The sequence below is a fragment of the Petaurus breviceps genome, unplaced genomic scaffold (genome assembly GCF_028583685.1).
Source record: "Petaurus breviceps papuanus isolate PSGF00001 unplaced genomic scaffold, PetGlider_PUasm1.0 90879, whole genome shotgun sequence".
In the NCBI taxonomy this organism is placed as follows: domain Eukaryota; kingdom Metazoa; phylum Chordata; class Mammalia; order Diprotodontia; family Petauridae; genus Petaurus; species Petaurus breviceps.
Window position 1 is genome coordinate 940204 of NW_027187368.1, and position 24869 is coordinate 965072.

Genomic DNA, 24869 nt, shown 5'->3' on the forward strand with positions numbered 1-24869 from the left:
CTGTCTCCATTAATGCCAAAGACCCTGAGAAAAAGGACAGCTCCCTTTTGGGAATACAGAACAAAAAACAGAACTGGGTAGATGACATCATGGCATTTATCAACACTTCTATTAAGTATTTAAATAATGCTTATTCTTATACTCCAAATACTTTGAAAGCTTGCTAATAGTAAAAAGCTATCTAAGCAAACACATTTAATCTAAAAACACTGATTTAAAAGGTAAAATTTATTTAGCACAGATTTCATTTTAGGATTACATTTCTCTATTTCACCTAGGCTGGAAGGGCAATATCCCAACATGGGCCTGATCCTACAACACTGATCAGCATAGGAATTCTGGCCTACTCATTTCTCACTTGAATTGGTTTGGCCTTCTTATACATCCTGATGGCCCTCCCACTCCCAGAGGCTCAACATATTGGTGCTGGACTTTGTACAGACACCCAGTCAGCTTAGCCTACTGCTGCAGCTCAGAGCTCAAGTAATCCACCAGTTTCAGCTTCACTGGTAGCAGGGATTACAGGTGGGCACCATCACGTACCTGCTACCACAGATTTGAGACTGGGGTTTTTAACATGTAGTAAATGAATTTGCTTTTTAATATTTCAATCCTTGAACTTCAATATTTTTTGTAATCCTATGTATTTTATTTTATGCATTTCAAAACATTATATTGAGGTGTCCAGAGGTTTCACCAAGGATTCCATGACACAAAAAGTTTAAGAACCTATAATCATCTAAACATATTTACATAGTGTATGTCATTGGAGCTCTAAAGTGCACAGATCAATCCTGTTGTCCCACTCTCTCATTTTATAGAGTGGTAAACTGAGCATCCTCAAAAGGTTAAGTGAATATCACAGTGAGTTTAAGGCAAAACCAAAACCCAGCTTTTCTTGTCCAAATCTATTTCCACTACCGATAAAATGGCCAGAGAAGGTGGCACTGCAAATGGGAATTTTCTCTGCAAGTGGATATCATTTTTTTTTTTTGCTTTTTGGAGGGCAATTGGGGTTAAGTGACTTGCCCAAGGTCACACGGCTAGTTTTTGTGTTCAGTGTCTGAGGCCACATTTGAACTCAGGTCCTCCTCTATTCACTGTGCCACCTAGCCGCCCCTGGATATCATTTTTGATGAGGTAGTAGCATTATCATAAGGAACCATGCATTAAGATTTGTTTAGACTGGGTAATCATATCCTCTATATACATCTCAACTCAACAACCTTCAGTGGCTTTACTGTCTATCAAACAAAGTAGAAACACTATCACTAAATGCTATCAAGTCTGACTGAAGCCTACCTTTCTGGCTTTAATTCAAACTAGTCCTATTCATATATTCTCCATTCCTGCCAAAGTTACATCCTTTCCTTCCCCTCTCTGTAACACCTCATGACATCTCCCATACCTCAACTCTATTCAGACATTTGTCTATTTAGACTTAACTCTCCCCTTTCCTTAAAAGGCCCAGCTGAGATCTACCTCCTCACATTTTCATATAGCCTTTGTTTACCTCTCCTCTGCACTTCCTCATTTTCCTTGACTTATAATTTGTGTTAACCGTCATTTACACAATTAAGCTCCTTGAAGGCAAGTCCTGTATTGTATTTTATCTTTGGTAATGCTTGTTGATAGGAAAACACATAAAATATGCTAACTTTGTATCATCACATTAGTATAACAATGACTATAAAGCTTAGAACTTAAATTTACCATAGAAATCACTTATCAAATCCCATTATTTTGTAGATGACTTCAACACTTTTACCCATAAGAGTATTCATATGCCACATAGGTTTTTTTTTGCTTTTTGGAGGGCAACTGGGGTTAACTGACTTGCCCAAGGTCACACAGCTAGTTTTTGTGTTCATTGTCTGAGGTCACATTTGAACTCAGATCCTTCTGACTCCAGGGCTGGTGCTCTATTCACTGAGCCACCTAGCTGGCCCCACATAATATCTTAAATATGAAATAAATAAATTTTTGAGGCATTTTAGAAAATTCAATGTGCTAAGTCAGAAAATTAAAAATTAGTAAAGTTTGAAAGAACACAATATACTAGAAAATCAATTAAAAATCAACACATACATTTTAGAAAGAAAAGACAATATATTTAAATTTTTTTTAAAAAGTACAGTCCTAAAAATTTCCAAAGTCATTGCATATGTAAAACTGTTGATTCTAGATTTTAACTTCCAAACAAAAAAAAGTACAGTTGTCCCAAAGGATAATATGGAAAAAATATTTTTTCTATTCAAAACATAAATGCAAACACTAATGTAAAAGGATTTCAATGTGCTTATTCATACATCCTATATTTATGTAGAATTCAGACACCAAGGGCAGCTAAGTGGCGCAGTGAATAGAGCACCCATCCTGAAGTCAGGAGGACCTGAGTTCAAATCGGACCTCAGACACTTGACACTTAACTAGCTGTGTGACCTTGGATAAGTCACTTAACCCCAATTCCCTTGCCTTCCCCCCCAAAAAAAGAATTCAGACACCAGATTATTATAGTTCACAAATTAATTACTATTCCTTGGCATAGTCTGACGTTATTAGTAATAGCATTTTGGGCTATTCACCTACAAGAATTTAAGGTGACAAATGCAATTCATTTCAATTTCTATTGAACAGTGCCTAACCACTAGCTTGTATAAAATAAAGTAGCTGGAAGGGACAACTATATAGATGGGCTGAGAAGTCAAGTATTGGCTTTAACAAAAATTTCAAAAGAAATTTATTTCTTATAACCACTTGTTTCTTAAAACAAATAAACAAGCCAAACAAGACTCTAAGTAAACCTAGAATTTTAAGTTAGAGTATAATGTTAAAGTGACTAGGCACTAGTAATATGTTAGTTTTAACAAGTCCTTCTAGCACATTAGCTTCCTAAGATAAACAATCTAGTCCATGAATGAAGCCATAAGCAAGTAAAAGCATAGAGATCATGTTAAAAATAGTATGACAGTCGGAATAGGCACAAGGGCACTCTCTAGGCTGATAGTGATAAATCCTCAAGAGTTGGGGTCATGCTATTTCAATGGCTATGCTTGATAGGCACTGAGATAGTAGTGAAGGAGTCAGGGGGCTCAGGGTTCAAGTTCTGCCTCTGAAAAGCATTGACTGTGAATAACCCTGGGCAAATCACTTTAACCTCTCAGTGCCCTAGCCAGCTTTCTAAGGGTCTAAGTTAATGAGCAAGTATTGATCAGCATTGGAGAGGGAGGTTTCTATACCAATGAAATCATAGGTCTGGACCAGCCTTCCTCTTCTCCAACTTTTCCCTTCTGCCAAACATGGTTCATTTTTATCAAAAAGAGTACAGGATTTGGAGTTGTAAGACTAAGGTTCAAATCTTGATTCTGCCTTTACCTACATAACCTAGGACAAGTAAGTTACTGTCTCTAGGTTTCAGTTTTGTCATTTGTAAAACAAAAGGATCAGACTAGATGATTTTATAGTGCCCTTTCCAATTTTTAAATTCTATCATTCTATGAACGCTGTGATTATTTAATTAGCATTAACTGATGACAACTATGAGGGATCAGAGAAATGATCAAATTGGATTCCCTATCTCTCTCTCTCACACACACACACACACACACACAGACTGCTGCCCTATCTGCCTACCAAATTCCTATCTTTCCTTTCAAATTCAAAAGTTCCCTTCTCCCACTTCATGAAGTGTTCCCTGATTTCCCTTTCCACTTCGCAACTGCTTTTCTCCCTTCATATTTAGTACTATACTTTGTTTTTTACCTCCCTTATGCACTCGTAATGCCAAATAATACCAGATAATTTAATTCTTTGTGTAGTCTTATCATTATATTACCCCATAAACTCAGTGAGGACAGAAACCCAATGTTGCCTAAGTTTTGTTCATCAGCAGTAAGGACAATACTGTCCACATAGCTGGTGTTTAGTAAATGTTTGTTGAAGTTCTGAGTACCCAAGAGATGAGTTATAGAGATGAGCTAAAGAAACCATCAGCACAAAGACAGACCAGGTAGAAAAGAGCTCACAGTAGGGGAGAATGATTGGTCAATGCTCAGATAACCTTTCAAAAGTCAGTCTAATAGTCCAGACTGAATGGGTGATGTGCAGTAATATGCTACAAAAGGAAGGATTAAGATAGATAGAGGGACAAACATTCCTTAATGGGAGAGAAGGTGGGAATAGCAATATGTGGTATGGTAGAACACTGGACTTGGATGAGAAGACCCAGATCTAGCATTCATAAGCCGTGAGACCCTGAGCAAGTCCTTCTCTTAGAACTCCCACACTTAAAGCAAAATGAAATAGCTTGATAGGAAGCTGTAAGTTTGGTTTGTTTTTATTTTTAAGAGAGGCCTGAGAATATCTGCAGAAACAGGAGAAGGAACTCCTAGAAGGGCAGTGAAAAGGAGTTTGGTGCCATGGAAAGCACAAGAAATTCAGGAGACTATTTTTGTCACTAGCAAGCTGTGTAACCTTGAATAATGGGCCTCAATTAGCAGGTCTACGAAATAAAGGGGGACCTTAGAACACCTTTCAGAGTTGCAAAGGCTTTTTTTTAGATATCAAAGCTCCTCTAAATCTACAGATAAGGCTGGATTAGATAAATCTCTGAAGTCCTTTCCAGGGATAACAATTTGTAATTCTGGGACTGAATTATTTTTCTGCCTAAATAATTAAGGTTCAAGGGCTAGAGACGAAGCCAAGAGAGTCAGGACAACAAGGAGGGTGGTCTCCCTTCCAAGAAAAAAGGTAAAGACAAGCAGACACCCCCACCCAGACAGGGGCAACCGGTTTGGTCGGGGCTCCTTCCTGCGCATGCGCCCATCTCCATCAATGCTTCTCCCCGGTTCCCCCATCCCCCCTTTCCTAACCCAGCAGTTTATAGGGGCCTGGGGCCAGGGCCCGGGCCAGGCTAGGGAGGTGGGACTAAAAGCAGACATCGACTCATGGGCCCCAGCCCCCGCAAGAGGGGGAAGCACAGTAGACTGCTAGGCTCCCCTCCCTCACAGGGCTCCGGGGGATCACAGTGAGTGGAGCTACCTCCCCGTCCGCGGAGGGCAGTAGGTGGGTGGGTGGGTTAGAGGGGGGGAACGCGGCCCTACCCGACCCGACCCGCCGTCTCCTCAGCCGCAGCCGTCCTGTCCCCGAGGCTCCTCAGCCAGGGCCTCCCTGCCCCGCCCCTCGCTCCTCCTGCGTCACGTGAACTGCACTCCTTCCGTCCTCCGTTCTGCCTCCCTTGAAGTCTCATTGGCCTCACACTTGGCCTGACGGTTCCTATTGGCTAGGAGATGCAGCACGCAGTCCTGGGTTTCCCCACACCAGATTCCTTCCAGTTTCCCCAACTGCCAGAGCCACTGCGCCTGCGTATATCCTTAAGAGTATCTGGAGCTGGAGCTGATAGATCCAGGAAACAAAGCTGGGGGAATTCTGGGTCGGGACTTAAAAGGGAAGCCGGGAGCTAAGGATGTGCGATTTCTAGTTGCAAGCCACCCTAGAGTTATTGGAAACCAACCCCCATGTTTTACAGAGGTGTAAGCTAAAGCCCAGAGAGGGCAATTCTGTTACTTGACTTCCCCAGGCTCGCACAGATAGTAAGTAGTAGATCTGTATTAGAACCCAGGTCTTGGCAGTCACTGGTGTTGGGGGGAAAATGAAAGCAATTGGGTGTCAGATGGCCTAGGTTCCAGTCCTTGACACTTAGCTGCATCACTTTAAGCACCTGTGTGCCAGGTACAAGAGACAGACAAAACACTTCTTCCCTCAAGGAGTTTACATGTTACAGGGGAAAGAACATCATACATGTAAGTAAATGCCAAAAAATAAATTTCTACAAAGTAAGTCAATACACGATAATAGCCTGGGGTGGAGGACACTAGCAACTGTTGTGATTAGGATAGGAGGAGGCCTCATGTACTTAGACGGTGGCACTTGAGCTAAGCTTTGAAAAAACATACGTCTCAAAAGGTGGAAGTGAGGAGAAAGGCAGTGGGAACATCCTGTCAGGTGGTCAGTCAACAACAAGAATTTATTAACCCAGAGGCTGGAGAAGCAATGCTTTGTGTGAGTCATACCATGTATTCCAGTTTGGCTGGACCAAAGACTATGAAGGGGAGTTATGTTTTAGTCTGGAAAGATAGGCTGGAGCCAGGTTATGAAAGAGTTTACTTCAACTCAAGGAAATCCTGTTTCCTCATGTCAAATGGGGATAATATTTGTGCCTAAATAGGCACTATAGAAATGGGAAGTATTTTCACTATTCCACATTACCTCTTCCTAGAAGTAATTTGTTATACTAGGACACTTGAAATGGACACTGTCCTTCCTCCTTAGAGCTAATAATCTGGTAACAGGATATGAGTAGATTGCAAGCTCTCTTATAGTAGGGACTGTTTAATTTTGTTTTTGTGTCCCTGCAGCTTATTTATTTTTAAAACATTTTTCTACATTAGTCATGTTGTAAAAAAGAATTAGAACCAAAGGAAAAAAACCACGAGAAAGAAGAAACCCCATTAGTCATGTTGTAAAGAAGAATTAGAACCAAAGGGAAAACCACGAGAAAGAAGAAAGAGAAAAAATGGTATGCTTCGATCTTCATTCAGACTCTATAGTTCTTTTCTCAGGATGTATCTCTACAGTTTAGATTGTCAAACTAAATAATGCAAATAGTAAGAGACACATGGGAGCTAACAATTTTTTACTTCTTCCGGATATCTTGAAGTTGTTCGGAAATGAAGCTCTGACAAGACAGGGATCATTATTAACAAACATTTATAGAGCACCTTTAGGGAAGTAGGAATGCAGGGAGCTAGAAGACAAGGTCCCTGCCCTTGAGAAAGAGGATATTTAATTCAATTTAACAAGTATTTAAAGTATGTTCTTAATAGCATTCCCTGTAGAGCTTACTTCTAGTTGCAAAGATAACTAATCAAACAAAAGAACATTCATAGAAAGATCATAGGATGTAAAGCAGGAAGAGCGCTTACGAGTATTTGTCACAACCAACCCTTTCGTTTTACTGGTGAGGAGAGATAGGGGAAATGACTCATAGCCCCAAGAGTAGTAACAACGCAAGACTGGAATCTTGACTAGAAATCCACCTCTATTTCTGACACCCTATGCTGCTAAATGCCAAATGATCAGGAAGTTTTAAAGGAGATTTGAGGCAGTAACAATTGCTGAGGGGTGGGGCAGTCTGTGACTTTACATGCAATAGCACAGGCTATTTGGAAAAGTAGAGTGGAGGGCAGGCGGGTTAAAGGGGGCGGGGTTCAAAGTAGAAGGTCTGCTGCACTAGGGTTTCCAGGGGGTTGATTTGTTATGCCAAGGACTGGGGGACTCAACACGCCTTTTACGAAGCAAATAAACAGGACACCGAGTATACCTTCTTGATGAACGTCTTGTTGTTGGAGTGCTCACAACACCTCGTCTGGGGCACAGAAGAAAAATGGCTAAAAGAAAGCTTAGAATGGGAATGGGATGGAGGAGAGAGGAGGAACTACGAAGAGGAAGATTGGAAGTGGAGAAGAGAGAAATGACTTCAAGTTCATCTGGGAGGAAGAACGGGAGCACTTTCTGGGAGGGGTGTGCTTTGCTTTCTCCCCAGGCCTTGGGGTTAAGGAGACGGCCCGCCTCCCCATCTACAGGGGCAAAGCAATAGTTTCGTACCGCCGCCCGACCCCCCTCCCCAGCAATCCCAGCTTGCACAAATGTAGTTTCGGGGCCGCACTCCCCTTCCGAAATCCTGATTGGCTGGAGATACGAAGTAATCCGTCACTAAAACCTGGAAGCATTCTCGGGAGTTCAAAGGCTCCCTTTCCGCTTCCGGTCTGTATCCCCTCCCCCCTTTGGCCGCAGTCCCCTCCCCCTCCCTTTCCCCCCCAGAGCCCCCGAGGGGCCGGAGCTCCAGGCTGTGCGGGATCCCAGCCTCGGCTACACTAAGTTGGTAAGTGCGGGACTGGGCGAGGCAGTCGTGGGTGTGGGGCGGGGCCTGGCAGGGGGAGGGGCTCGGGGGGGGTGTCTCTATTTGGCCACCTCAGTAGCTCCCTCACTTGCAGGTCCCCAGGTGGGCTTCTACGCAGGAGCTGGGGACTGGGCTGAGGGCCCAGGACGGAGCGGCTCCGGGTGGCCGCAAGTGCTGGACACTGGGGCTGCCGCCTTCTCGCGCGGCCCCACCTCTCGGGCTCCCCTCCTGGTCCTGGCATTTCCTTCTGTTTAACTCTGAGTGAAAGGCAGCGGAGCGCTCCCCAGAGTAGGGCGGGTAGGGAGCTGTGGGGGGGAGGCTGCGCTGGTCGGGTAGGTGCTGGAGGAGCCCCGGCCCGCCGGCTCTCCCTCTGCCTGCAGCAGCTGCCGGCAGACTTTTTCCAGCCGCTCCAAGACTCTGGTCCCGAGTTCCGGTGAGGTACCGCCCCCTCTCCCCCGCCCTCCCTCCGCCTCCCTATTCTATCTCTGGGAGCAAATCAAGCCACATCCCTCAGTTTTAGCAGGTGACGAAGGTGGCAAGTAGTAGTGCCAGTCTGGATTGTCTGTTAGACTGGGGTTTCCTCTTAGAGACCAGTGGGAGAGGTTGCAAACCGAAGAATGGGGCCCTGGAAAACTTGTCCAGCTTCTTAGGCTCCAGGGTTTAAAGAGCATCATCTGCAGGCTGGCGGCGGCGGCGGCGAAAGTGGAAGTGGTGGGTTAGGGTGACACCATTTTCTTCCTGGGATATGTAAAAACCCTTTTTCTGCATTTATAAAATCCAAATCTTAATATTCTTGATGCCCTTTTACTGTGTTTGTAATTGGTTGAGGTTTTTTTAAGGAGGTAGATCATACTTGAATGTCCATCACACTCATTCCAACATTGACTCTGAAATATTAGTAAGCATACAAAGTTTTGAGGGTGGAGAATGGACCTTTGTTACCACTTTGGGGAAACGGTATCTTTATACATTATTACGTAGCATGATTACAAGAAGAAATCAAATAAATTGTCTTTAGAAGACCTACCTATTTTCCATTTCTTATTCTAAGATTGAATATTTAGAAGTTTTCATAAAGTTTCTGAGTGGGTGTGTTGTCATATGGATGAGTCGTGTTATGGTTAGGCAGAAGAGGAACTCTTAATGTACAAATGGTTCTGTAGCAGTTGAGGCTTCCAGCAGAGGGGCATATAAAAGGGAGTGTTTATTTAGGTGGACTCAGTAACAGAATGTTGGAGCTAGAGTGTGGGAGGTGTGGAGGGGAGGTACAATGTACCTGACAAGTAGTCAGGTACAATGGAGAATATGCTGAATTTGGAGTCAGAGGAGCCTGCCTGCTCTGTCACTAATTGTGTGACCTTGGACAATACGGTTAATATCACCCTGGGCTTCTGTTTCCTCATATGTAAAATGAAGGGGTTGTATAATGTCTCAAACTGTATTCAGAGGTGAGAGGATTGAAGTAGAAAGGAAGAGGTCTGGAAAAGACTGGAACTTGAGCTGGGAAGACAATATGGACCAAATGGAAGTAAATGCTGCTCTAGGAAGCTCATTGGGCTATTTTAAAATAATTCTTTTTTTCATAAATGAAGATTTTCAATATTGTTGGTAATAAATCTAAGAATAATCTAATTATAGAGTCTGATAAAATCACCTGAAGTGGAGGGTACTTTTGTAATAATGATATTTAAGAAAATAAGACATTACAAACTTTAAAGAAGCCATACAGTGTAGTGCAAATTGGACTGAGTCAAAAAACTCTGAGGTTCTAGTTCCAGTGATAGTTTAAAAAACACCCATGTGACCTTGGACAAGTCACTTAGCTTTTTTGATTCATTTTCCTCATCTGCAAAATGCATGTTAATATCTCAGAGTTGTTCTAGTAAGCAAATAAAATACAACACAGGGAAAGTACTTTGAAAGCTGTTAAGGAAGATATGTGTTTATGCTGTTTTGTGTGTTATTCCCTATTTAAAATCATGAGATTTGGAATTGGAAGCAACTTTAGTCCAGACACTTTACTTTACAGATGAGGAAAGTTGAAGCACAGAACCATGAAAAGACTTGACTAGTAACAATGCAAGATTTGAACTCCAGGGCTACTGACTCCAAATCTTTTGCTTTTTCTACCAATTTCCCTGTTTGGAAAATACTGTTATCAGTCAGCAAGTATAGAACTGCCTCCTCTTTTTAAAGACCTCAACTCTGTGAGGGATACAGTATTAGTATAAGAAATGGACCTTCCTCTTATAGCATTTACCCATTGTTTCAGCAATCAATGTTCTGGACCAATGCTCTGGGGACTTTTTGCTTATCCCATCTGCGTTGCTTAAGAAAGTGAAGGCCAAGATTTCAAATCACATATTGTTGGATATTGGATTTAAAATTTTTTGTAATGGGAAGGACATTTTGTTGAGGAGAGATTTAAAAAAATCAGTTAAGGGAATTATTTTAGTTTTAGGCACACGGGAAATTTGGCTCTATTGTAAAATCTGTAAATTGGGGGCATAGCAAGGTTGCTCTTTTATAAGTAATGTCTCTGTCCTCTTATCAATTTTGATGTTTAAGTCACTCTATTACTGTCTTTTGGTCAGTGAGTCATTCAGTAGAGAAACTGACCTAGATTCCCTCACTTCCAACCCCACTCTTTTCTTTCATTTGAAATAGACAGATTCCATTCTCTTTGAAAAATGTTTCCCTTTTTCAGAGAACTAATTTGGTAGTGTCTATTTAAAATTTCATGTCTTCTGTCAAACCATCTGATGCTTTAGCTGGCCAGTTAGATAATCTATCTATAATGTTCTGGCCTTTGTACATTACTATTACAGCATGTTGGGAGTTGGATAAATGGTGAACTTTAAATGGACCCTGTCTTTATGTGCAGATTGTCAGTCTAGCATATAAGCCTTTTCAACTTTTTTCCTGGACTTGTGTCCTTCCTTGAGTATATGTTTTGTATGATTGTAGCATTCTGTTTTTCATAGTAAATGATGAGGCAATTGTGTTCTAGGTACTTCTTCTGGAAAATAAAATGGTCTGAAGAAAAAGCATCTTGAATTCGTAGTCAGATGTGGTTTCTCATCCTAGCTTGGTCACTGATGGTGTAACCTTGAATAAGACAGTTAGCCATCCTTGACCTCATCTCCTTTCTACTCCTGCCCATCCCCCAAACCCTTTTCCAACACACAAAACTGATCTAACTTCAAGTTTTATGTTATTCCCACTATATCATACTATCTCAAAATACTTGTTACACTGATGGATTGTAATCTTTAGTAAGAGTCTTCATGAGTTATGGCTCACTGGTAAGGAATGAGCTTTTCCTGAATTGTTCTAAAGTGATTCTGGGGCAACAAATAAATAGTCATTGAGACCTGCCAGAGTTTGAACAATCCATTGCTTTTGACAATTCAGTGTTAGTTGCACACCACAATGAGTCATTGGAGGCCTTCAAAATAGTAGGTATATGATAATTATGGAAATGAACTGAATTATCAACAAGTGTTTCTTGAATATCTGCTCTATCTATCTGCGCTAGTACTAGGAACTGTGCGACATCATTCTTGGTCTGTAGTTAAAAAGATATGGCAGTCGTGTAAGATAGAAACAAATAAGTGCAAATTTTCCCTCAAATATCCTTCCTTGCTTTCTAGTTCATCAGCTTCCTCAACTCCCATAAGCTGCACCTTCACTCTGCCCTGTCTGTACATAGGAGTGGTGATACCCTTCATAATTCAGAACTTTCAAATTCTTTTATCTAACTGGCTTTTTTTTTTTTTAGGCAATTGGGGTTAAGTAACTTGCTCAAGGTTACACGGCCAGTTATTTCTCGGTGTGGTGCTAAGTATCTGAGCCCAGATTCAATCCCCAGGTCATCCCGACACTGGGGCTGGTACTCTTAATCACTGTGCTGCCTGGCCGCCCCCTAACTGGCTGTTTTAAAAGCTCTACCTGTTTCTTACACCTTCTAATCCCAGTTTCTATCCTCATTGCAGTTTCTAGACATTCCAGCCCTCCATGCTTTTCCAGGCAGTCATCCCTGCTCTGACTTCACTTTCTTCCCCTCAAAATCTTGACCCCTATAGTTAACTAGTTTACAGGTGTGTATGCTTAAATCTCCTTGTCCACTCACCACCTGTCTAAACCTCAACTCTGTAAAGCTTCTACCATCTGCCTTTCTAACTCCTATACATTGCTGCTGAATTTTCCTGGAGAAAATCACAATTCTTCTGATTGGATTCACTCCAAATTTTATGTTATATAATCTGACCTGGATCCTTCTTGCTTTACTTTTAATTGTTCATCCCATTCCCCATTAAATCTGTTTTAACCCTCTTTTCTCTTCAAGTCGTATCTATGACACAATAATATTCTGTTACATTCATATATCATAATTTGTTTAACTGTTCCCTAATTGATAGGCACCTCCCCCCCCACTCCCGCAGATGCCTCTCTTTTCCCCAGTTTCTAGTTCTTTGCCACAGTAAAAAAAATGCTCTTATTATTTGCATACATTAGTTGTTTCCTTCTTTCTTTGATCTCTTTGTGGTATAAGCCTAGTAGTGGTATCACTGGGTCAGAAGGGATGGAAAGTTAGTGACTTTGGGGGCATAATTCTCACTTCCTTTCCACAATGGCTGAACAAGTACATGGCTCTACCAGCAGGTTATTTATGTGTCTACCCTCCCACAACTCCTCAAACAATTATTTTCCTTTTTTTGTCATCTTTGACATCTGATAAATGAAAGGTAGAACCCGAGAGTTATTTTAATTTGTCGTTTCTCTTATTAGTGATTTGGAGCTTTTCATATGGTTGTTGATAGCTTGGATTTCTTACTTTGATAACTTTCTTTATATCCTGTAACTTTTTAACTCTTGGGGGAATAGTTCTTATTCCTATGTATTTGAATCAGTTCCTTATATATCTTGAATTTGAGAATAACTTGCTCTAAAGATTTTTTCCCCGGTTAATTATTTCCCTTTTAAATTTAATTGTATTAATTTGTTTCTGCAGAAACTTTTCAAATTTATGTAATCAAAAGTTTTCATTTATCTACTGTAATCCTCTATCATTTGTTTAGTTAGGAAATCTTTTTCACACATATTTGTGAAAGGTATCTTCTTTACATCACTAATTTATGATTTTATATTTGTTATGTTTTCATTTGAAACTTATTATGATATATGGTGTGGGATGTTAGTCTGAATCTAACTTCCCAATGATTTCTTTTTTTTTCTTTTTTCAAATGCTTTATTAACTTCTAATTTACATCATTCATTTCTGCCAGATTTTGAGTTACAAATTTTCTCCCCATTTTTCCCCTACCCGCCGCTGCAAAATAGCAGTCTCACAGGATATCCCCTCCTCCAATCTGCTCTCTCCCATATTTTCTCCCATACCACTTTCGACTTTTCCAGTAGGGCATGGTGGATCTCTATGCCCCAGTGCCTGTATATCTTATTTCCCAATTACATGTAAAATAATATTAATAATAGTATATATGTATATATATATTTGATTTTAAAACTGAATTCCAGATTCATAACCTTCCTCCCTTGTCACCCACCTTTACTGGGAAGATAAGCAGTTCATTATAGGTTGTACATGTGTAGCTAATGCAAAACAATAACATAGTAGATATATTGTAAAAGACTGACTATATTTACCTCCTTCCTATCCCACCTCCCACTTGTTCTATTCTCTACTTTCATCCCATCCCATTTCAAAAGTGGGTGCTTCCAACTTCCCTCCCTCCTAGCCTATCCCCCCTCTCATCCCCCCTACTCTCCCATAGGGTGAGATACCCTATTTAGTGTGCATTTAATTCCCTTCCCAAGCCAAATTCAATGAGAATAATGTTGACCCCTTCCCTTTCGCCTTCCTATTCTTCCCCTCCATTGTAACCATTTTCCCTTGCCTCTTCTATATGAGATAGTTTACCCCATTCTGTCTCTCCCCATCTCCCCTCATTATATTCCTCTCTCACCTCTTAATTTCACCTTTTAAGTATTATCCCTTCCTATTCAATTGGTCCTGTGTCCTCTATCTGTGTATACTTGTAAATATATATACACACATTCACATATGTATTCATATGCCCATATACCTTCATATATAGAAATATATATATATATATATAATTCTATTTCCTTCAACTATTTTAATACTGAGAAAAGTTTCATCAGTTATAATTATTGTTTTTCCATGTAGGAATGTTAATAGTTCAACTTTGATAAGTTCCTTATGATTTCTGTTCCCTGTTTACCTTCTCATGCTTCTCTTGCTTCTTGTATCTGAATGTCCAATTTTCTATTCAACTCTGGTTTTTTCATCAAGAATGCTTGAAAGTCTTGTTTTCCACTGAATGACCATATTTTCCCCTGAAACATGATAATCAGTTTTGCTGGGTAGGTGATTCTTGGTTTTAATCCCAGCTCCTTTGACCTCTGGAATATCATATTCCAAGCCCTTCGATCCCTCAGTGTAGAAGCTGCCAGATCCTGGGTTATCCTGATTGTATTTCCACAATATTCAAATTGTTTCTTCCTGGCTGCTTGTAATATTCTCTCCTTAATCTGGGAATTCCGGAACCTGGCTATAATATTCCTAGGAGTTTTCTTTTGGGGATCTTTTTCAGAGGTGATCGATAGATTCTTTCAACCTCTATTTCGCCCTCTGGTCCTAAAATTTCAGGGCAGTTTTCTTTGAGAACTTCTTGGAGGATGATTTCTAGGTTTTTACTTTGCTCATAGCTTTCAGGTAGTCCAATAATTTTTAAATTATCTCTCCTGGATCTATTTTCCAGGTTAGTGGTTTTTCCCATGAGATATTTCACATTGCCTTCTATTCTTTCATTTGTTTGGATCTGATTAACAGCATCTTGATTTCTCATAAAGTCATTAGCTTCCATTTGCTCCAATCTAATTCTGAAGCGATGATTCTCCTCAGTGAGCTTTTGAGATTCTTTTTCCATCTGGCAAGTTTGGCTTTTTAAGGCATTCTTCTCCTACATTGCCTTTTTGAGCCTCTTTTGCCGATTGAGTTAGTCTGTTTTTTAAGGTGTGATTTTCCTCAGTCAGGCTGTTGCCTCTCATTTCGTAATTTTCTTGCATCATTCTCATTTCTCTTCCCAATTTTTCCTCCACTTCTCTTTTCTGCTTCTTAAGATCTTCCATGGCCTGTAACCAGCTCATATTTTCCTTTGAAGCTTTTGGTGCAGGAGTTGTGACTTCACTGTCTTCCTCCTGTTGCATGCTTTGCTCCTTTTTGTCCCCAAAATAGGAGTCTAATGTTGGAAACTTCTGTCTGCTTTGTTTCCTTTGCCTGGTCATGTCACCCCTCAGTCACTTGACCCCTAGGCTTTTTGCCACAGTAGGACTCTGCCACCAGACTGGGGAGCTTTTGTCCCGAATGCTGGGGTTTTCTCAGCTGCCGGAGGTATTAGATGGGTGCCCTCTCTGAGCTCTCCACACACTCTGGCAAGCTGGACACACACCCCAGGACCTCTACCTAGACTACAATCCAGATCCAAGCAGGTTAAAGCAAGAGTGATTACCCCTCAGACTGGTCTCTTGGTCCCCCCACACTCTGCAGGCCAGGAGCTGAAGCTGCTAGGTGGCGCTTGCTGGCTGTGCAGGGTGTCTCAGTGGCTTCTCGCCCAGGGGGCAAAAGCCAATGCACTCCCACTTACTGGGTCCCAAAGTCCAGACTGCACTGACCTCTCACTTTGTCCTTCGCATCTATGTGTTGATAATTCTGGAAATGGCCACAGCTGCTGCTGATCTAGAGTCCCTCGGTCTGTGGCTGGTCCCACCCTGGGACTAAAACCTCTGGCTCATAGGGCCTGGGCTCAGCTCCCAGAACGCTGTGCTGGCCAATTCCTGCTGGGATGTCCTCAACTAAACAGAGTTTAGCTTCTCTGTGTCATTTTGTGGGTTCTGCAGCTCCAAAGTTTGTTCACAGTCCCCTTCTTATATTGATTGGGGAAGGTGGAAGCCAGAGCCACTCGGAGGTCCTGCTTCTACTCTGCCATCTTGACTCCGCCCCCCAATGATTTCTTAATCAAAAAATCTGAGGACTTTTTCTCAGTCCTCATCCCTCTTGACCTTATTAACCCTGCTTTCCTCCCTGGGTTTTAATGACACAGTTCTCTCTTGGATCTCTTCCTAAGCATCTGGTTGTTTCTTTTGAACCTCCTTTATTGACTGATGATAATTGTACATCATCTCTTTTCGTATTCATATATATCTCAGGGCTTTGGCCTGGGCCTTCTTCTGTATACCTTCTCTTAGTGATCTCATCAACTAGCATGTCTACAGAAAAGTCCCAGATCTATGTATTTTTTTTTAAAGCATTTGGGGTTATGTAACTTGATCAATGTTACATGGCCAGTTATTTCTGGGTATGGTGCTAAGTATCTGAGCCCGGAGTCGATCCCAGGTCATCCCGACCCTGGGGCCGGTGCTCTTACCCACTGAGCTACCTGGCCACCCCCCAGTTCTATGTATTTATCCTTAATTTTTCTCTTTAAGTTCAGCCACATACCACTAACTATCTGTTTGATATTTCCAGTTAAGTGTTGCTTAGTCACAACAAACTTAATTTGTTTTAAATAGAAATCATTACTTGATACCACTCCCTTTTCCCCAAATACACCCCTTCAACTTTCTTTCTTCATCATTTTCCTGTTTCTTTTGAGGATACCAACATCCTTCCAGTCACCTGGAGGTGGTGGTATCCCTTCTAGTCAACTTTTAAGAACTTACTAAGTGCACATTTATGAAGTTGAAGTTAATGCTACTTCTGTAATAATTCTTGCATTAGTACCCTTCACCTAGCCACAACTGTAGTTTAGACCTGTATCACCTATTGCCTGGATTTGGTAATACATTCCCAAATGGTCACATAGACACCATTCTTTCCCTTTTCTAATCTGTCCTCTAAGAGAAACCCATATCATATTCCTAAGACACAGGTTTGACAGTTTCACTTCCCAGCTCAGAAAGCAGCAATGGTACCACCTTGCCTCTGAGAACTTTTTTTTATTTTGCTTATAAAACCCTTCACAATGTGGCAGCACACCACCTTTCTAGGCATATTGCCTGTTACTCTCCCACATTTACTCAATATTATAGCCTGTCTGACCTACTTGCAATTCTCCAGACACAACATTGAATCTCCTGTCTTTATGCCTTTGCACAGATTGTCCTTATGCCTGGAATGCAATGCCAATTCACCTCTGCTCCTTAGAGGTCCTAGCTTCCTTCAGGATTCAGATCAAGTACCACCTTCTACTAGAACCAAATCCTGTTGTCTGTTTGTAAGAGCCCTCCCATTGGAAGTAACTTAATGTTGTCCCAAGGCCCATTCTCCTTCCATAGAACATAAGCTCTTTGAGGGCAGGTACTGTTTTATTTTTATCTTTATATTCCCAGTTTCTAGCTCAATGCTCAGCATACAAAAGGCATTTAATAATGTAGAATGAATGAATTAGATTTAATACAAAAGTCATTGTTTGCTAGAATAGGCCTGGGGAAGTTTAACACATCTAATACACAAACGGGAACTTAAGTCTCACCAAAACTATGTTCAGCATATTTGCCCTTTTTGGGGAGTATTTGAGATAACTCACCTTAGGTATTTTGTTTGTTTTTAAGGAAATATATACAGTAATTTGTTCACTTTATATAAAATTAAATCTTTTTATTGACAGTCTTTCTTCTCTCCACACATCATTCTCTCTCTACCCCTCCATTGAGAAAGCAAGAAAAACAAAATCCTTTCTTAAAAACATGCATAATCAAATAAAGAGAGCTTCTTCATTGGCCATATTTAAAAAAACCCAACTTCATCTGCACTTTGAGTCTTTCATCTCTCCATTGGGAGACAGATGGCCTGTTTCATCATCAGTCCTCTGAAATTGTGGTTGCATTGTGTCGATCAGATTTCTCAAGACTTTCAAAGTTGATTGTCTTTACAATATTTGTATTGCTTTTAAGAATATAATTTTCATAAAATCAGTGAATATAAAATAAATAATAGTACCTGCCAATTTTTCATCTTAAACCATCAGAGGGAGATTGGATCTATCTGTCTAGTTCCCAAGAGTGTTCAGCCTACAAATATTTGAATGATTTGCAGCAATTAGTTTTCCCTAATGATTCCACAGAGGGATGTACTGGTCTGGGCTAGACAATGATAAGAGCTAATGGAGTCTTCAGCAAGTAAAAAAATGAGTGCCAGCTTTGTTTTTACTACTTAAAATTACTATTGCTTTATAACTTTTGGTGCTAAATTAGAATTGGTACTAAAATTTTTCCAGAATAGACATTAAGGGGTGGCTAGGTGGTGCAGTAAATACCTGGAATCAGGAGGACCTGAGTTCAAATCCAGATTCAGACACTTTACACAAAACCAGCCATGTGACCTTGGACAAGTAACTTGACCCCAATTGCCCTACCTTCTCCCCTCCAAAAAGAAAAAAAAATAGACATTAAATAAAGGAAATATTTAAAACTTAAAAGTACGTAACTGTAATGATTTCTCATTCTTATTTCAGGGGTTTTTTTTTCCCTCTATAAGTTGTCATCAACTGTCTTGATAGAATTGAGATTTTGTAAAGGGTTCTTTTTGCACAAATGTTGTATTTTCTCTTCCATGCCATTTAACACCCTTTGATATTTGAACTGTATTTGTTACTCATATTGCTTGCAGGGCATTGTATAGGCTTTTATACAGCCTCCTCAGATTTACATATGTTATTTACATGGTATATTAAAAGCCTCAGTGGAGTTTTAAGTTTTTAAAAGCCAGCTCTTAACTGGCCAAATTTTGTTATTCTTTTCTGCACAATGTAGAATTGATATTAAAATAAATTCCACTAAAACTTTTGAAACACCCAGTATATAAGCTCTGTCTTTTACCTCTCCAATACCGTCCCACTCCCAACCCCAGTTTCTCTGTTATTGGAATTACCACTTTCCTAGAAACTCTTTAATTCATTTTGGACTTTTTTTTTTAATGTTTCTGTCCTTTTACATTCTTTCCATTATGTCATCTATTCAGGGATGGGGAAATCAAGTTGTTTGCAATATTTTAGAAGGTACATCAATGAGTTTTTTTTTTCTTCCTATGATAAGCAAGCATCTTTGCAAATGTTTGGCCTACGTTGAGGAGAATATGATAACCTTGAGCTGTGGTTCTTAGTTCTAAGTAAAATCTAACTCAGTAGATAACTCATCCCAACTTGTTTGGGTTCATTCCATTTTGTTATTAAAACTTGATAAAATTTTTATTTGAAGATAGGAAAAATGCCTTTGGGTTGACAAATGATTTGCAATTCTTATTGTACTATTAAGTGTTGACAAAAGAGAAGGGTTTAGCTATTTGCTTATCCATTCCTAAGTACACTGTTGATGAGGGATAATTTTTCAGTTGTCTTGGAAAGCTGTCTTTTTTCCTGGAACATTTCCTTAAAAGCAAATAAGTAATTTTTTTTTTTCAAATGAAGCCCAGGTTTCTTACATCTTTGACTTTTTTTTTCTCAACAACATCTCTACATTTCCGCCCTTTAGGTCTGCCACAATGTCTGAAAGATCAGATCTCCTTCGCTTCAAGTTTGAAAATTATGGAGATTCAATGTTACAAAAAATGAACAAGTTAAGAGAAGAAAATAAGTTTTGTGACGTCGCAGTTCATATAGATGATATTGAGGTTCAGGGACATAAAATTGTGTTTGCCGCAGGCTCACCCTTCCTAAGAGACCAGTTTTTACTGAATGATTCCAGAGAAATAAAGATTTCCATATTGCAGAGTTCAGAAGTGGGGAGACAATTGCTGCTATCCTGTTATAGTGGCATTCTGGAATTTCCTGAGATGGAACTGGTAAATTATTTGACAGCTGCAAGCTTTCTTCAGATGAGCCACATTGTAGAACGATGCACACAGGCCCTTTGGAAGTTTATAAAGCCCAAGCAGCCCTTGGAGGGCAAAGAGGAATGTGAACAGCAGAGTGATTCTTCAGAGTCAAAAGAACAGCAGGTAGATGACAGAGACTCACAGGAACAGGACTCCCCCTGTATTCAGCCCTCTGAGGATAGTATGGACATGGAGGACAGTGACATTCAGATTGTTAAAGTAGAATCAATTGGAGAGGTTTCAGAAGTTAGGAATAAAAAAGATCAAAATCAGTTTATTTCTTCTGAACCAACTGCTTTACATTCCTCAGAACCCCAGCACTCCTTAATTAATTCAACTGTGGAAAACAGAGTAAATGAAATTGAACAAAACCACCTCCACAATTATGCCCTTTCTTATGCAGGTAGTGATAACATCATTATGGCCTCTAAAGACTTGTTTGGTCCTAATAATCGTGGTGTAGACAAAGGCCTTCAGTGGCATCACCAGTGCCCAAAGTGTACCAGAGTGTTCCGTCATCTAGAGAACTATGCCAACCACTTAAAAATGCATAAACTCTTTATGTGTTTACTCTGCGGAAAGACTTTCACTCAGAAAGGCAACCTCCACCGACATATGCGAGTACATGCAGGCATCAAACCTTTCCAGTGTAAAATCTGTGGGAAAACCTTCTCTCAGAAGTGCTCCTTACAGGATCACCTTAACCTTCATAGTGGAGATAAGCCCCATAAATGTAACTATTGCGACATGGTTTTTGCACATAAGCCAGTTTTGAGGAAACACCTGAAGCAGTTGCATGGTAAAAACAGCTTTGATAATGCTAATGAAAGAAATGTGCAAGACCTCACAGTGGATTTTGATCCTTTTGTTTGTACCACAGTCACAGAAACTAAAGGGTGCCAGCAGCCACCTGATGCATCCCAGGTATTAGATGCAGGTAAACTGGCCCAGGCTGTACTGACTATAAGGAGTGATGGTACCTGTGTTAATTAAGTAGAGTTATACACATAACTAATGGTTGACCAAGAAAGCATGAAGAACAGTTAAGCTCATATTTTGGGGGTTGGGGATGGGGAACATTTTGGTTAATTTGACTGGTGTATACAGTTGGGGCTCAATGAAAGCACCTGGTAAGTTGCTGCTTCAAGGTGTTTTTACTACCTTTTTGCCCTGTTTTCAGTGATGAATTTTCTACCCATAAGTATCTGTTTTTCTATCTTGAGAATTACTACACTGCAGGTCAATCACATTGACTCCTGTTTTGGCTGGTCCCAATTCTGGGTTTTTTGTGGGGCATGGTAGCAACAAATTAACCTCAACTACTTTCCATCAATAGATATTATGTTAGGAGAAATGAAATACACTGTAGATTGTGAACAAAAGTGGCTGAGATTTAAAAAAGAAACTAACTGATTTTAATGTTTTACCCTTGACCTCAGATAGAATGAACCACTGGCTGCTCAATGGTTAAATTCATTTGTTTTTGTTAAACATCTTATTTCTTACACAAACTCCATCTGAGTTCATCTTGAAGTTGTTTACATGAAGTATGTTTAGTTCATTTCATATACTTTTAAACAGTATTAATACTTGATTTCCATTCTCTAAGTTATTCACATGGATCAGGTAATACACATTTTTTTTTTCAGCCACACCTACCTGCACAAGTAGAGATCATCATTAATACCAGTATAATCACATAATAAAGACAGCAGTTGAAATCACTGTAACAGAATGGAAGCCTTTGGTTTTTCATTTAGAATATAACATCAAAAGGCCAGTTGCATCTAATAATAGCGTTATTTGTCTGTCAGTTTTCTTAAAGCCAGGATAACAAATGGCATACTTAATGGATGTATTGAAGAATAAAGATCTTTTTGAAAAATAATGAAAATTAAAAGGCTACTTGATAGTTGATATACTTTATGTCAGGTGAATCACATTCATAGTGAATTTGATAAAAAAAAAAAAGTACACTGTCCAGTACTTTGTAGAGCAGACTCTAAAATCTCCATAAATTGTAGGTACACTTTTTCATAGTCATAGTGTACTTCCTTACCTAAAATGACTGAAAAAAAAATTCTTAATGAATAACAAGAGGCACATATTGTAATCAGGTTTTTCTCTTAAAGTTGTCCCATCTTATCTTCATAACTGCAACAGACCCACTAGCACCAAGTCAATCTGTCTGTATAGATTTTTTTTCACTTTGCCTCTTGAATAATATTTTGGAGTCTTAGTTGTTGTATAACATCTTAATTAGATTTAGATAGTCATAGAATTATAGAATGTTAGATCTGGAGGGACCTTAGAGATAAACTAGTGTAATTCCTTATAGATGAAGAAATTGATTTCCAGGGTGGGAAATAACTTAACCAATGTCATTTAAAACAGAGTTTTTATTCCACATGTTCCTCAAGGTTTTATTAATAACTGAACTATTTAATATTCAAGATAAAGCATGACAAGCTAACTGGAGGTTTTATATTTCCTTTTTAAGTCACTGCTAGGTTTTAGACCAGGAAACAGCCCCATGTTTAATAGCTAACCATCACATAGGGATTCATTCCCATTTAGAATCTCTTTTCTTGTCGAAAAGAAGTAGTTTAAACAATATTCTGCTCTTACAAAGTAGTGAGATGACCTTGTTCAGTGGCAGTGGGCTTGTTGTCCTTGTTGTATTGTTCCTTCCTTTGGCAAATAGTAAGAATGTGGGGTGGGAGGGATTCAAATGGGAAGTAAAACCAAACAGTGTTTCTAAACTAGATTGTGGTAATTTCCATCAAGTTTAAAAAATATTTTATCTTTTTTAGTGCATTTAAAGAAACTTAACTGGCTTGAAGGAATCCCTGTGGTTGGTATATTGGATGCTGTTTTTTGTGAATCTAATTGGAAGCATTATATTGATCAATATTGTTTTAAAAATACTTTCCCATGCTATTTGCTGGACAACTTGAATGCAAAATGTGCTGAAGGGAAGAGCCAGTAATCACTTAAACCTGGTTAATAAGTAGATTGTGATGTAGCTGCTCCCTGACGATATCAAATTTACAAAGTCTAACCGAAGGTACCAATGCTATGCAACAATGAGGAGTTACAACAGGATATTTAAACCATTTTGTTTTATGTTGCTTTGAGCATCATTTAATTATAGGAAAATTACATGGCATAGTCAAGAGACTTAGTTCATTAACTAAAAGCTGTGCTGTCATTCTTGTGATGTTTTTTTCTTATTGGCTTGACTAGGCAAGAGTTCAGCTTTAGATGTAGCGCTTTTACTGAAGACTAGATTTTCTAGGTTCTTATCAGAAAACAGAATATCAGGGCCAGTCCAGCCCCCTCATTTTTCAGAGGAGTAAATAGAGGCCCAGGAAGGTAACTTGCCAATGTTGTTTGACTGGTTATTGGCAGAACTGGGACTTCCCAGGGTCTCACAGTTTCTTAGTGGAGGACTCAGTGACAGGTACTAAAACCCATGTCTCCTACCCAGGCCAGTCTTTTCTCTATTATGCCACAGTTGCCTCATGTGGTCTCTGACTTAACAATAAGGAATAATAATAAAACTACCTTGGATTATTAAGAGCACTTAAATATAAATATCTGACACTTTGGCTTTATTTACCATCATTATTTCCTCCTAGGAAAACCTTTAGTTAGCACTTCTCTGCAAATATAAATCACTAAAGTGACTGAACTCTCCTCCAATTTTTAGCTGGAGAGTAAGCCCCTTTCATTTCTGTGAGATCTTCTTAGTGAAGTTCAATGAAGCTATATTAAATTTGCTTTTTTAGCTAGAACTTGATTTTTTCAAATATGTCGGTTTCCTAGCTTGTATTGAAATTTGATCAGACTACTGAATGACATAGAAAACTATTTGAAATTCTTGTGGTAGAAAGAATTTAACATTTTTAATTCACTCAGCATTAGAATTTTACAGATCTTTGATGTTGTAACCCTATAAAGCACAAAAAGGAAGAAGGGATCCTGTTAAGTTTAGCACTACAATTTAAAATAAAAAAATTAAAATTTCAAACACTTAGTTGAAGTGACTAACATCTAGAAAGGTAAATCAGACAATGGGTTTAATTCCTTTAAAAAATTTTCATTAGAATCTGTATAAATAGGGCATTCCTCTGAGACCATTTTTCACCTTTTCACTACTGTCAAATACATAGCAAAGTACCTTCTTCCATTGTCTACTTTCAGCTAATGAACAGCTGTCCTAAACTTGTTGTATGTTACACATACTGACTATGAACTACCTCTTCACCTATTATGAGGAAGTTTCCTTAATAAAAGTGTGACAACTAAAACCCTTGTGTCAATGGCTTGCTTCATTCTCCCATTTTATTCTGAAATCCTTGAATGCCAGTAGAGGTAAGTCTTATATTCTTTATGGATAGGATATGGTGTCACTTTTAGGACAAAAATAAAAAATATTCTTTTGCTAGAAAAGTTACCAAGTTACTAGTCCAAATTATTTCAAAATCATAAAACTCCTGTAGTTTAGAGGTTAGTTACAGATCAAGTAGAACCACTCATTTATGGCTAAATAAGGTAGCTAATTATGAATTAAAATCTAAGTTCATAGCTAACACTTAGGAAATAATTTAAAAGATCTAGTATTGCATTGGAATAGGTAGTATTCTCCCTCTAGTAATCCTTTGTAGATAATCTTGGTAACATTTTAAAAATTAAATCTCTTTCTCTGATGACTAATCCTTTGGTGCTGACCTCTTTACAGCTTGTTTTTCAGATGTAGACACACATAGCCTTTCTGCTTGGTAGGCCAGCTGAAGTTTGTAATCTATTGGCATAACCTTTGAGAACCTAAGGTTCCCTCCACTCAGTTATGATTAATGGAGGTACAGCCAAAGAGGGGAAGTAATTCTAAATTAAAGTTACTGGTCTAAAGGTGTTAATGACCAAATTGGTGAAGTGATAGGAAATGATATGCATTAATCACCTGATATGCTCAGCTATCTGTCCTTG

The 24869-nt window shown here is 39.4% G+C and overlaps 4 protein-coding genes across 9 annotated transcripts in view; 3 read left to right on the forward strand and 1 right to left on the reverse strand.

Moving 5' to 3' along the window:
* RABGAP1 (RAB GTPase activating protein 1) overlaps positions 1–5246 on the reverse strand; it is a 215354-nt gene extending 210108 nt beyond the window's left edge. For 2 of the 3 annotated variants that reach the window (XM_069073725.1, XM_069073728.1), the window contains exon 1: positions 5103–5246. The gene's annotated coding sequence lies outside the window, so the exon portion shown is untranslated. Of the gene's footprint in view, positions 1–5040 lie in introns of all 3 variants that reach the window. The other variant, XM_069073726.1, reaches the window with a different exon arrangement.
* Positions 5247–5386: 140 nt separating this feature from the next.
* ZBTB26 (zinc finger and BTB domain containing 26) lies at positions 5387–24190 on the forward strand. Of its 4 annotated transcripts, none has more exons than XM_069073736.1 (2): positions 5387–5801; positions 19535–24190. In XM_069073736.1, coding segments are annotated over exons 1-2 (1338 nt in total). In that variant the 5' UTR covers positions 5387–5799; the 3' UTR covers positions 20871–24190. The 4 variants fall into 4 exon arrangements, with proteins under 4 accessions (XP_068929837.1, XP_068929838.1, XP_068929840.1 ...); XM_069073737.1 differs by lacking the exon at positions 5387–5801 and adding an exon at positions 7847–7942; XM_069073739.1 differs by lacking the exon at positions 5387–5801 and adding an exon at positions 8165–8393.
* RC3H2 (ring finger and CCCH-type domains 2) overlaps positions 7858–24869 on the forward strand; it is a 96270-nt gene continuing 79258 nt past the window's right edge. The window contains exon 1 of the mRNA XM_069073723.1: positions 7858–7942. The gene's annotated coding sequence lies outside the window, so the exon portion shown is untranslated. The remainder of the gene's footprint in view (positions 7943–24869) is intronic.
* Positions 7859–24869, forward strand: part of ZBTB6 (zinc finger and BTB domain containing 6) — a 28945-nt gene continuing 11934 nt past the window's right edge. The window contains exon 1 of the mRNA XM_069073743.1: positions 7859–7942. The gene's annotated coding sequence lies outside the window, so the exon portion shown is untranslated. The remainder of the gene's footprint in view (positions 7943–24869) is intronic.